Source organism: Haliotis rubra, unplaced genomic scaffold (assembly GCF_003918875.1).
Source record: "Haliotis rubra isolate DU_JTF1 unplaced genomic scaffold, ASM391887v1 Scf337, whole genome shotgun sequence".
NCBI classification, from domain to species: Eukaryota; Metazoa; Mollusca; class Gastropoda; order Lepetellida; family Haliotidae; genus Haliotis; species Haliotis rubra.
In genome coordinates, this window is record NW_025767010.1 from 422,586 (window position 1) to 436,873 (window position 14,288).

The following is a 14,288-nucleotide window of genomic DNA, read 5'->3' on the forward strand; positions in this document are numbered from 1 at the left end:
TGTTATTACCCAGAACCCAGCACCGTATTACCCAGTGTAGTATTATACAGCAACTTGTTGAGAAGAAAGATGGTTTATCAAGGTGTTTGGAAACAAGCTTGGTGTGTTCTGTTGATGAAGCTGTTGTGTTTTCAATTAACATCTGTAGTGGATTTGATACTTCTGGTTGCATTAACAGTGGATCATTATGAGGTTTCAAATGTTGAAAAAAAATAATATTCATAGCTATAGTAGCATTTTTTGAACTTCTAATAATCCTGTAGATTTCACATGGTGAATTTAGCACTGGGTAAAGTAAACCAGACTGTAGACAGTATAGCGTAAGTAACTTTTATGACAAAGTTTCAAATCTTGAATATGTTATTGTTTACAGCTATGCTAATTGTAGATTTGATAGTGCAACTCATCAGACATGATCAAATTATATTTGAAAGACTCTGACAAGTGAGTGGCGGTGGGGTAGCCTAGTGGTTAAAGCGTTCGCTCGTCCCGCCAAAGACCCGAGCTCGATTCCCCACATGGGTACAATGTGTGAAGCCCATTTCTTGTGTCCCCCGTGATATTGCTGGAATATTGCTAAAAGCGGCATAAAACCAAACTCACTCACTCTGACAAATGAATATTGTGTGTGTTTGACTGCATGCAACAGGAAGAGAGTGGTTGGTAAATGAAGATTATCCATTAGACATTTAATGCATGTCATCTCCAGTGAACAAGTTTATACTAGTCATTGTATCGGCACTTTGTCAGCCATACAGTCACAATCAACACAAAGGGAAATAGAATAACAGAGTATGCATATCATTGTTGGAGTAATCATATCTTCTGTTTTACTCAGTCATAGGAGAATATAGTTTTGTTATCAAACATGTTTATACTTTGTTTCATTATAAGTGACACTTGATTCCATTCCAGTGTTATTAAAGAGTCAGTATTTTTGTTGTTTTATTTATGTGTTGTTTCAAGATTATTTGCTTTAAAGGTGCAAGATCAAGAGTTGGTAGTTACGTATAGATTTCTGTAAAATTATTACATTCTAATTGTTGTTGTGCATTGATGAATAGGGTCATGTTGTGCACCATTTTGTATAAAAATGACTTGAAAATATTTATTGTGTAACAAAATATTCATCAGAAAGTGCAACAAACTTAAAAAAGAACAAAATTGAATTGACAGGGTATATCTAATCTGGTACCTCTATTTGTATTGAATATCATTATAATGCATCTAACCAAGTTTAATAAAAAAAATATTGTTTCTGCTGATGTAGTCTTTTTATGCAAATGACTTTTGTTTAGTTGCATTCAGCAATTTGCTGACTTGGTTCATGCTTGTCATCATAAGTCATTTACGTAGATTGATGCTAATTAATGATATCAGTCACTGCCTCAGTTATTCACAGACCACCCTCATATAGCTGGAAAATTGCTGAGTGCAGAATTAAGCAACTACTATTTATGCATGTATCATGTAACTTATATACCTTCGTAAGCATGGATCCATTTTGAAAAGGTTTGGGTAAAAATGAATCAAAGGGAAAGGTCAGAATTCAGTATTTTGTCAAATATGTTAAATTACGGTCAGTTTCTGAGGCATGAAATGCTTAGTTTACCATGTATCTTTACAAATCATACCCAAAGGTAATCTAGTGAATTAGATAATGAGAATCATTCTGCACCAATTATCTCAAATCAGAATCCATTGCCACGAGTCTCAATATATATGAGCAAAAGAGATTCACTGTAAAGGTATGGATAAAGATAGTAACACCACTTCCCAAAAGGAACAATGATGGTGAATGGGTCCATGGCATTTGTCATAGTGATACATGTATAATGATATGGAAAACTGAGGATAGTTGTAGCTGTGTGTTGAACGAAAGCCAGATCGTCTACGTGGTGATCAAATGCTTTAACAGGTGTCGATACAGATACTGCCAAAGAAGAACGTATACACATTACTTGGCAAATGCAGGTAATCCACAGCACAATGTGTCCAACAGTGGGATGTTTGCACTTTCACCACACTTTTGTTCTGCATACAAATTCTTGATAATGAAACCGAATAAGAAGGAGGACAACCATTTATGTAAATATACACATTTATTTTTTTCTGTAAGAGACTTATACAATTTACTTGTACATTATTGATACAAAACATAGCTGGAAATATACAAGTTCATTTGTCTGCACAAAAGCATTGCCTAGGAAAGCATAACAAGGGCTAATATTAAACGCTGTACAAGGCATCATCATCATTATCATCATCATAATTCTGTATATGGGCACTCTACAAACTTGATAAGCAGCAATACTAGGCTATTATACAATTTGTACATAACTAAGTTTCTGGTTTAAGAACAGAATTACTGGTTCTATGTTACAAGAAAATTAAAAATGGTTCTTACAATCATTGCACAGTTAGGTATATTTAATTCCCTAATAACGTTTGATTTGACTCTCCAGCATATCTGTACAGGAAACAAGAGTAATCAAGTACTCACAAAATTCACAAAACGTCATTCACTTACAATTTTACCAACAGTTCACATATAATTGGCCCTTTCTTTCATTACAAAGGCACATTTGAAGAGATGTTGAACTTAAGCATTGTCAGCGATCCTCAAAACCAGTTACTATGTTTCTCAAGTGTCGCAACCATTTGGACATAGACATGGTGAACCCTTTCAATGCTATATAGACTTCTCATGGAGTCATCTCCTTGAGCATCAGGACACCACTGTTGAAAGGGTTAACCAATGTCTACATTTGTACCTTGAGCTGGTCAGGCAACATGTGCCCTCATACAATGATATAATTGTAAAGATTTGTACACTACAGATACACTGGTCTTATTATTTGTCACACATACATGTTCAGATAGGGTAGTACTCTAACAAATGCCACTTGTCTAATACTGGCATATATACTGATATAATTTGGTTCATTTATTACTCAACTTCCCTTCAATTGTGTATTCTACATGTCTGTCTTCAAAATGAAATTAGCCTCCAAGTAGACTTGTTTCACATATGTGACACACAAGTAAATCCTTGCCTCAATAACTGGACTTTAATGTTTACATGAACATATTATTTACTGAATGAAAACATTTACTTTTCATAACTAAAGTCAAACATTATCTTTGCTCTGTTAATTTAAGGTAATCATTAATTAATGTTGAAACTCTTTTATAAAAGTAACATTTGGCATTACACTTTATAAGCAATAGGTGTAATCCTAAATATTACTTTGCTTTCAACCACTTTCTAAATGGCATTGTGTATTCATTGTCAATAAATGTTTGCAAGTTCTAACATTGGTTTCTGTAACAGATAACATTTGAGTATGGAATGATAGTAACTGGTTTTGAGGGCCTTCATTTTACAGTAACAGTATCCCAGTCTTGTGGGCAGCATAAATATAGTAATACATATATCTGGTTACCACTTCTGAATGGTCCAATAGTTTTGCAATTTCATTGCTGTTGAGTTGTGAAGTGAATATCGGAGAGTAAAGAGTCTAACCAGCAGTTTGTACAGGCTGATCTACAGCAGTGAAGCAGAGTAATGAGGCAACCCAGCACTTGCAGCAGGAGGTGGACATCTGACATCCCATGGACCTTACAAAACTTCAATAGGAAGTTAGGCTGGATTTCACTTTTCAAAACACAAAAATCACCCTTCACCTATGTTGAACTTTGTTTTAGCTTTCAGTAACATAATGTGAAAACACAGCATACAAAGATAAACAATCTCCAGATGCAGACATTTTACTGGCTCTATTGCCTTTCTAATATTCCAGACCACGTATATTAAAGTTAATGTAATGAAGAGACTTCAATACAACTTCAAGGATTACAATAAAACCGATACTGATCCATTTACTTTACTTCAGATTTCTATATTTCACAAACTTAGAAATGATCCGTGCCCATTCAACAAGGCATTTAATATTCAACTCATTCCACTTAAAATATCATCAGGATACAAGGTGATTGTTAATATTATTGACAGGTTTTGATAAGCAGAGATACAATGGGTTTATTTTTAAAAACAGCATCCTGCTACAAGTGCTTTGAATGCCTGTGAATAAAGTCCAGTGAGTTCACAGGTAAAGAGATGCTGAAGAACAAGTGTAGAATAGACAGTCACAAAGTGTCAAGATGAAGAAGGAAAGACAAACAGTAAACAGCTTGAAATACTTGAATACTTTCATAGAAACACTGGCCCTGCCTGATCCTGGAGCCCATGGGAGACATCAGATAGCTGGGATCCAGGAAAACACCAAGAGATAAGCCAGCATGTTTGGCCAAATTCTGTCTCAAACCTACGTCAGTGTTCCACATACTAATCCTGTTTTATGTGAATTAATAGTGACATAGTGGAACTCCTTACAGTGCCAAACCCAACCAACATCATACAGAATACTACATGAGAATGCAGTGTAAGGAGTCGAGTATGAGGAAATCTCTCAATAATTGCACACAGCACAGTAGTCCCTTTTTGCCATACACGACACCAACGTCCAACAGCGTCTGCATAAGGCAACTGGAAGCAAGAAACTGTAGGTCTATTTACAGGATATTATGATGATTGATTCCGAGCTCTGGAACACGGGATACCTGAGAAATATCAAGGTGCATATGGGAGTGCGAGAGGGGTGTCAGAGGAGAGGCACTCCTACGTTAGAAAACCCTGGCTTCATTCAAGAATAATATGGGTGAGTGTTGCCATAAAAAAAAAAATATATATAAATAAAGTAAATTATAAAAAAAATGCATTATACTCAAGCTGGAAACATGCCCAATCTGAAGATCAGGGGTGGAAATAACTTTAAAATTGCTAGTGTACTCGGTACAGTGGCACATGTAAAATCACTTGCCCCGATAAGTTTTCCACTATACCGGCCGTTTTCTCGTTGATTTTTTAAATAAACAACATTATTAACATTTGAAAGTCAACTGGACACCAGTACAGCGTGATATACAAAATTTACGTTGGGCAATGGGTTATTTCCACCCCTGAAGATGATGAGACAGTTAAATTTTGAAGAAACAGCTTCCTTACTTGATCCATCCAGTGCCTCATATACATAAAATTCACCAAAAATTGTCTTGACTGGAACACTCAAAACTATCTGTCAATAATAACATCAATTATCATATCTATCACAGGACTTCCTAAACCATCAAATTGTCTTTATCAACAGCTGGATGGATTATAGGGATACAGAATTGGCGAATCTCAGTCTTGTGGAACTCCTTCAGGGTGTGGCCATCAGCTCAAGAACACCCTCGCACAGGTGGGCCTAGAGAGATCATGTCACCTGATGTTGCCTTTACACCTAATGACCTTGCGAAACAAGTGGACGAAAATCTGCCTATATGGGTTAAGCCACTGCGCTAAGGAAGGATCTGCTCTAGTGGTTGAAATAAACAAAATTCAGGCATGGATTAATGGTCAACATGATTGGATAAACTTAAGCATCAGCACCTTAAAATGGTATCAAGCACCATTTACAACATATTCCAAAATGGTTTTACCATATCTTCTATAACCACTAACAATATCATCATACATATCCATGCAAGAATAAATACTTCGCTTTCCAAACACACAATTTGTCATCAAAACAAATATTTTTGTCCAGACAGATGGGAATGTCTAAATATATCTTTCCTAAAATAAAAGTATATCAAGGGTCCCATTGAGATGTGAATTTCAAGAAGTTACTTTTGTCAAACAACATGAAATTTGTAACTTTTAGTCAAACAACACACAAACTATTTTTGTTTAATACTTTACAACACACAATGACGCAGATGACACCCTTGGGGACATGACAATTAACACTAGGCAGAATATCCAAGGTCTTCTACATGGGGATCAGAGTTATTACTTCAGCAAATATGTCATATCATTAGTTCTTACTTTCAATGTCTTACATATGAATGGTGAAATTTCTAAAAGTTCAAATCCACATACATGCCACAAAAAAATATCCAAATGATTTATCAGCAAAAAATATTTAACTTGAATGTTCAATCCCCACAAAACGGAATGATTAATGCCCAGCCATTAATACCTCATGCATGATAACAACGTAAGTGATATATTCGTGACAACAGTTCATGGAAGGTCATCAAAACAGCTGCTTACCATGAATATTTATTTGCAAAATCTGTTAGCTGTTAGTAGAGAAAGACAGATACGAACCAGCATGTAGAGTTATGACAGAGAAGTGTAGAAGTTAAAGTTCACACAGCTAGGAGAAACAGTAGTTCAGAACAGAGCAGACATGACAAAAACACAACACATACTCTTATTATGCCAAAAAATCCTATCATTCAGCTGTATGTTTCATGCAAAACGACCATTCTTTTTCAGAAGAGGTCCTCCTTGGGAATATAAGCATTTTTCTGTTCATTAAAAATTCCTAAGACAGTTGTAACTATATTTTGAATAAAATATTTACAAAACAAAAAACTTGTTTTTGTCCTGTTCAACCACCCCTGCAAGGCCCTACAGCCAAGAGAAGGTAACTCTAACCTCGTAAATCACTTTCCATGAGATCGCTCACACAATGAAGACGTGTGTGCTGTCCAAGGAGGACTCTCTTCAAAGAATCAGCAACCTCTACAAGTTGGTGCGAATTTTTAGCTTAATATCATAACACTGTTGATCGAGTCTGACGGGTGTTGGGGAGATTGTTTTTATGTTGCTTTGAACCATATGTCAGTTATATCAAAGCATGTCAGCTGGATTTTGGGAGGAAAAGCCTAAAGTGATGCAGGTCCTAGACTTTTAACACTTCTGGCAAACCAACCAACAGGGTATAATGCTGACAAACCAGTGATTATATTCAGGTTGAATCTATGATTCAATACCACCATCATAGGATTCAGTCAGTCCTTCAGGGCAACAATTCTGCGCAGCAAATTGTGGTTCCCTAAACGACTGGGCCTCCCAGTAAAATGTAACTAAAATTTAAAAAATAGTACTATTTTTTAACAGAACCATTCCTGCCTGAAAATCAGATATGCTATTTATACCATGTGTACAGCAAACTGCACCCTGTGTGTAGAAATAAGCCCATTGAGCCACTGTATGTATATACAAAGGAAAAATCCTCACTTTCACACTAATACCCTGTGTCTGAGAAAATCACCTTTATTTCTGGCTGATAAATAATAAGACACTTCACCAAAACACCAGCATAGCCTATGCCAATAATTGATCCAGTCTGAATGTAATACCGTCCAACATGAGGTGAGAATTTCCTGGCAAGGATTTACTGTCCACCCCTCACAACCACACTGCTCCAGGATGCCTGGCATTTATCAGAGCTCAGTGGAAGACATTAGACATATGGAAGCCACTATCAGCTCGCTATACAGGTAGATATCAAAGACATTAGGGAGTAATCAGGATTCCGATTTGACCAAGATTTACTGCCATTAGTGTTATGCCAATTCTTTTTTATAATGATGGTTGTGTTGAACTTCCAGAAAAAATGAGTAAATAAAATTAATAAGGTTATCATTGACAAAATAATAACCTTATCCAATTTCGCCAGTTCAAAGATTCAGATTCGAAATTAAGTACCATGCCCTTCGTTCAGTTGACAGTACTGTCTTGATGTAGCAATAAAAATATAAACAGTATACTTTTCCAGAATCAATTAAAAATATGATAGTGATATGACATACATGACAAATTTTGATTATCACACACATGCAAAGGATGAGTAATGTGCTCTTTATATTTGATATGGTTCAAGTATAATCACTGCCCCTTATGTATTTAATAACTTTGTATACATGAACACAAACATGGGTGATTTAAGTCATACAGCTGTTTCCGTTTCGGCCATTAGTCATCACTCGTAGGGCAACATGATGAAATCATTGGCACATGGGGACGTCATTTAACACAAAACAAGGAAGTAATTCAGTTAACAACTGCGACAAACAAAACTCACAAACAAATACAATTGTGCCATGATGACATAACAAACACTAAAGAACCACTGCAAGTTTGGATGCAAAGGCCAAAACTAAACAACAAAAAGATTCTTTCCGTCTTTCTCGTAGAGAGAATTAGTCAGCATGAATGTTAGTTTTCAGGGATGTAGCACTAGCAGTCAATAAACTGACTTATGTGTGTGCATGGGATTCAAGAACTAACTCCTACCCACTCCTGACCCCAATTCCCCCTCCCCAGTTCATTACTGTGATGCACCTATACTATGGTGCAACATGCATAGTTAAGGTAATCTTATGCGGAACCCAATATACAGATGGCATACAAGGCCTGCCTCTAGGCTGACTACAGAACCACATACCAGGTCACACATACAAACATACACCTCGCATACATGACCTATGTTGTAGCTGTGGGATGGTCAGCTGTTAATAAGCTTAGTATAAGGTAGTAGTTGTCAGCATACGCTTAAGCCTGCCACAGTATTACATCTGGGCCGAGGCTTTGTTCACTAGACAGATCTAGCATGTGTTAAATTACTAGTTTTCATTACTATGTACATCTGTTTGTTCAGTGGCTCAGCAGTGCGCACCTCGTGGTGGGCGTGGTCTGCCAGGAAATGTTGAGACATGGTCTGATGGTCGCTCATGAAACATGCCCCGTGGATAGGTCAACGCCGGCACTCTGCTGTCCGGACATCATGCTCCGTGCGGTGGGAATATCGTCACAGATAGACAGGAAGTGAGGCACTGCCAGGAAACATCACAGTTGGGTGAGATATGACAGACTGGGCCGACATCGACAGGCTATAAGTTGGTGGAAGCATGCTCGGATTCGGACGTGTCTGTCCCATGGTCCCGTTCGTCTATAAAACTCTGTCTATTGGAGCCAGTGTCACTACTTGGATTGCTACTGTTGTTAGATGCGATGGAGTGTCGCCAACCAGGCTGGTCTGGACTATCCTGGAACACAAACACATACAAATCTGTAACACCATGGCAAAACCATCACAATGCTCTTTGGTATCTAAATTTCAAACTTATAACAACAAAAGCAGTACTTGAATTCTCAAACTTTCATACTAAATCTTTCTAAGCAGACCTGTATTTCAGAACTTATATGGATAATTGATAAATGAAAAGTGAAGATCTTAGTGAGAGTACATATGATGTATTAAGAGCGATTTTTACTCTGTTTCTGAATGGTAAATGACAAAGTAAACCAAACAAAAAGGATGGGTGCTGTGAGAGTGTAGCAAACCCTGGGATTGAAACAAAAGTCATCAAATATATCATGTGAGTGAAAGACAGAATGATGTGTGACATCTATCGTAGTACGTTTTGGTGATCATGCAGTTGTCTTTCTAATGCAGAAACAGCCTATGCATGGGTTGAAGGAACTTTGACAAAGCGGAGACTGTGCTGCAATCACTTCAATCATGAAACGTTACCAAAAGACTATCCTGTTTTTCACTCTATGTTAAACCAATCTCACACTATTAAAGTAACGTAAAACACATGCAGTGACATGGATAAAATGACATCATCAAACAGGGATTTAAATTAACAAGTGAAATTGTTATGATGAAAGGCAATGAATGAGGTATTGTCTATTTCTTCTGTAATACAGCAGATTGCACTTTTACAGACAGTAATAACAACAGCTAGAATTTTCATTTGACAATCACAACAGCGAAGAAGCTAATCAGTCGCATGGGAACACGCATCATTACTGTTACGAAAACAAGGATAAACTGCAAATCAAAAGATAGTACACATGTCAAATCAGTTACATCAATAGAAACATGAAAAAAACTGATCAGTAAGAAAACGTGTAAACTGGCAGGTTCCATTCCCGCTGATTGCAGGGCAACAAATTGCTCATGCTAAAAAAACAACCAAGAGGTAGGGTGAGATGAAGAATTTCATTACAGATCTGGGTTCACAGGGATGTTTGTGAGTCTGTTCAAATTCAAATAGAGACAGACAATAATACGGCAGCATCTAAACCCCGGAGAAAGAGAAACCAATGTGTAGAATCAAAGTGTGAAATACACTGTACATCCAAGTATAAATAATTTTGTGCCTTATTTCTGTTAATTCATTGAACACTGGCAGAAGCCAAATGACTGCAAATGTGATTTTAATTGCAAACCAGCCTCTCGGCCTCTGATTTCTAAGAAAAAGAAATCTTAGCACACGAGCTATTGTAAGCATATTTTACTGAATGAGAATTACAATCACTATACAGGGGTGGAAATAACCCATTGCCCAACGTCCGAGTCCAGTGTTTTTTTCTGTCGGGCAAGCAAATTTGTATATCACGCTGTACCGGTGTCCAGTTGACTTTCCAATGTTAATAATGTTGTTTATTTAAAAAATCAACAAGAAAACGTCCGGTATAGTGGAAAACTTATCAGGGCAAGTGATTTTACATGTGCCACTGTACCGGAGTACACTAGCAATTTTAAAGTTATTTCCAACCCTGCTATAGCTCAAACACTGGCCCTGGTGTCAGCCTACTTTGATAATCTCAAAATATTTTTCCTTTCAGAACGTACAGTGTATTTGAAGGTGCTAACGGACAGACAGCTGGACGGATGTACAAACATGCGGTAGAGTAAGATAAGAACGCTACCCTGCTAACTCTTGGAGTTGTTGTATGTGGGTAGTGACCAGCAACTTCCGCTAGTATTCACTGATCCTTGAGATTTGCTAACCATCTGTCAAGGAATGCTACAGTTAGTATGCTTCCCTATGTGGATCAGATACTGTCAGCATCTATACAAGTGAACTTTCATAAGCGTACTTGAATATAAGACATAATACTTTTCAGACCTTAGAACCATTTATCCAAATGGCTTGTATCCAACATTTGAAATTATCCTTACTGGGATTTGTAATCTATTCTGCCTCAAGGTAACCTGAATCGTTTGATGGTGAAACACTTCTGATTATCTCTCTGATGATCTCCACAATGTCATGAATGAGATTTTCTGTCAGTTCACCAACCATTTGAGCCCCTATTCAATGAACATGAATGGAATGGACACCTTCGAGATTTCAAAGATGGATTTTAACATTTATCAACAACTCCAGCTATAAATTTAGCACAGAAAAGAGGATCATATGCACTAGGATCCATAAAATGTAAAATTTCCCACACAAAAATGATTTTTCAATGTCTTCATTCAAGGTAAGCAAAACAAATAATTCCCTGATGTTAACTATGACTTCTGTGATATAGAGAGTGAGTGTATATGACAAAAATACTAAACAACTAATCAGTAGCAGATCACCAGGCAATTTAAGTCATGAATCCTAAGACTTCCAGCTGATATGGATTGTATCTGAAGCATCTCTGAGTGAAATCAAACAAAACCAAAAGTTGATCCAAGATGAATGTAGTGAAGAGACCACACTGAGTCTGTGTAACACAGAATGGTGGTAGTTGTGAAATCCCACTGGCTCGACTTCCCTCTCAAATACATACAGAGGAAGGTTTAGCACTATAATGACCTGTTAACACTCTTAGTCCCACAGAACATATGAATATGCTCAAATGTCCACAAAACATATATTTCAACATATCAACAACATATTGAAGCCTGGCTCATCAATCCTAAATAAATTAATCTGGTAATAGTTTCAGAGCATTATTTATCCAGCTAAGACCATAAAGAATTATGAAAAGGGTATTACTTTCACAAAATTGATTTCAATGACCATGATATGAAATGACTTGAAGGCTTTAGACATGGAACAAAAACAAAATTGAGGAAAACACAAGTGCCACAGTGCTGAAAACACCTGAAGCTAGCAATACACTCCTAACACAGTGACAACGCCACAAGTGTTTCCAACACACAGGTCATTACAGTGCTATTGCTAGATAGACTATGCACCACAATCAGGTCCAAGACACAGATGACACTGATGTTTATATATGGAGCACCTACAGGTCAAACTAATATTGTTTTTACAGATAACATACCAAACAATGTCAGATTCACCATTTAATTTTACAAAATCATATTTGCAGTTTAGATTTTGATGATTTCAATTTTACCATATTTAAATGAGACTCCACAGAATTATGCATAAATGAAACAAAAATATGTATACAAAAAATGTAGAAAGATGGTCATTTAAACTAGTAAGCAACAAGTTCCATTTTACTTTAATCAATATGATTTTTTAAAAGATTTTGAATTCAATTTCACCTTGAGCATTATTTAAGCATTGTTATTTGCATCTAACCTACCATCCAAATCCACAGAACAAGAAATCAAGTTGTTCCAGTTGAGGGCTCTCTACACTCAAGTCTGAAGGTAGTTTAATAATGAAACTCTTTAGTTTTTTTTCGTTTCAAAAAGATCGCTAAATTAAATGATACATATTGTGGTTCATAATCTAAACACATACTACAAAGATGTAAGAAGACATGTCTATTTGTATATTACATGAACATACCTCAAATACATCTTTCTCCAGACTGTTTGGGTCCTGGGGGGCCCCGGGCATTGTCCTGACCCCTCCTGGTCGACCACCCTCACTCCGGCTACCAGCACTTCCTGTGAGGAGAGAACAGGACTAAAGTTTCAGATGTTCATCAGAGGGCATCAAGAATATGTCAACCTGATTGATTAAGGTACGGATTGCTCTGATGCTGTTAGTCAGAGAGGTTACTTCAAAAGATCTTCATACCAAGTAGAGAAATGGCAATACCGAGTAGCTCGGCAATTTGTATGACTTGGGTGTATATTTTCACCATGCACACAGCAGGGGTTCAAAATTTGTTTAAAAAGCCACTTAAAGAAAGTAACTTGTCCTGACTAATTTTCCACTTGCCCTGATTTTATGACATAATCATGATGATATAATTATGAAAGAATAAATCAACATGGTATTTAATGTTAATGTTTACTGGACTATTTCTTGAAAAGTGATAAATAGCAAAGAAAGATAACTCTACTTTATTATCATTGCAAAATTTAGTAGCTACATTTTGATATGAAATTAAATCCTAGTCTATTTGCAGTTTGAAATCATAAGTGGAAATTATCTAGTAGCCCACGGACAAGTAAGATACCATTATTATAATGAAAACTGACTTGTCCCGGGCGTCGGGCGATGGGATTTTTGAACCCCTGCACAGTCAGTTTCAAACTCTAGTTGCGAGAGCAAAATGCGAACCAGTCAACTGGTTATCTTAACCAGAGAGAATAGAGTAAAACAAGAAGACATGGTCATCAATATCCCCGCCACAGTGTTCTGTTCCTATTTGCTTCCTCTTTTGTAACTCCACCACAACATTCATGTCCTGAAAACACATACCACATTTGGTTTCCCTGTCTATAATGATTACTGAGGAAATCTGTTCCCATTGGGGATACTGTGCACTAAGTCAAGAAATGCATCACAAGGTCCACAACTCTGAAATGAATTGTAATGGTTTTCAAAACTCCATCACAGGCTTTTGTGTCCTGAAAACACATACCAAATTTGGTTTCCCTTTTTGTAACATTTTTGAGATGGAAATCATGACATACATCCTAGCCCTCCCAGACAGGCGATCAACTACTCACCATTGAAGTGTGAGCTGACCGGCCTGGCACCTCTCATCTGGGCTTCATGTATAGACTTGAGTTGTGGCTGGAACATGCTCTTCACCCTCTGCATCTCTGACTCTCCACTACTGCTGCCAACGTTGCTCTGACTCCCTCCAGACTGAAACACACAACTAGCTAATGAAACACTAACACTCAGATTATCACCTACGGTACAGGTCCAACATTTCATCTGATAACTTGACACACTCAAATATTACTGGGGTAAACTATATTGAGAAAATACAGTTTCTTGGCTAAAATAAGTGACAAAATAATTCAACATAACAGTACAGAGCAAAGACAAGATACATAAATGAACATGTTTTTGACAATAATTTGCGATATTTCGGTGTGGGTTATAACACCATTATAAAACATGATGCAGAGAGTATGACTGAGAGGCATATATACAAGGAAAAGGGAGTGGTAGCACAGGTGATAGGAATGGGGAGTGGGTACAATAGACAGAAGAGGCCTGTTCACAATGCCAAGACATTTTCATGGCACAAGATGCTGGTGTATAAGAAAGGCATAAGCAGCCTCTGTCCTACCTTGGGGAGGTCAATGAGGACCTGCATGCCCTGGTCGGGGCCCATGTGAGCGATGTGGCTGAAGTTGATGGGGGATGAGATAACTCGAGATCGGCGGTCTCCACCTCTGTAAGGACATGAACAATACAATGACACTTTCCAT

The 14,288-nt window shown here is 37.2% G+C and overlaps 1 protein-coding gene across 1 annotated transcript in view; it reads right to left on the reverse strand.

The window, feature by feature from the left end:
- Positions 1–5,251: 5,251 nt before the first annotated feature.
- The window catches only part of LOC124284433 (serine/threonine-protein kinase MRCK alpha-like), a 63,595-nt gene continuing 54,558 nt past the window's right edge, over positions 5,252–14,288 (reverse strand). The window contains 4 exon segments of the mRNA XM_046720514.1: positions 5,252–8,946; positions 12,457–12,557; positions 13,572–13,713; positions 14,147–14,252. Of these exon segments, the coding sequence (XP_046576470.1) occupies positions 8,791–8,946; positions 12,457–12,557; positions 13,572–13,713; positions 14,147–14,252 (505 nt within the window). The 3' untranslated portion in view covers positions 5,252–8,790.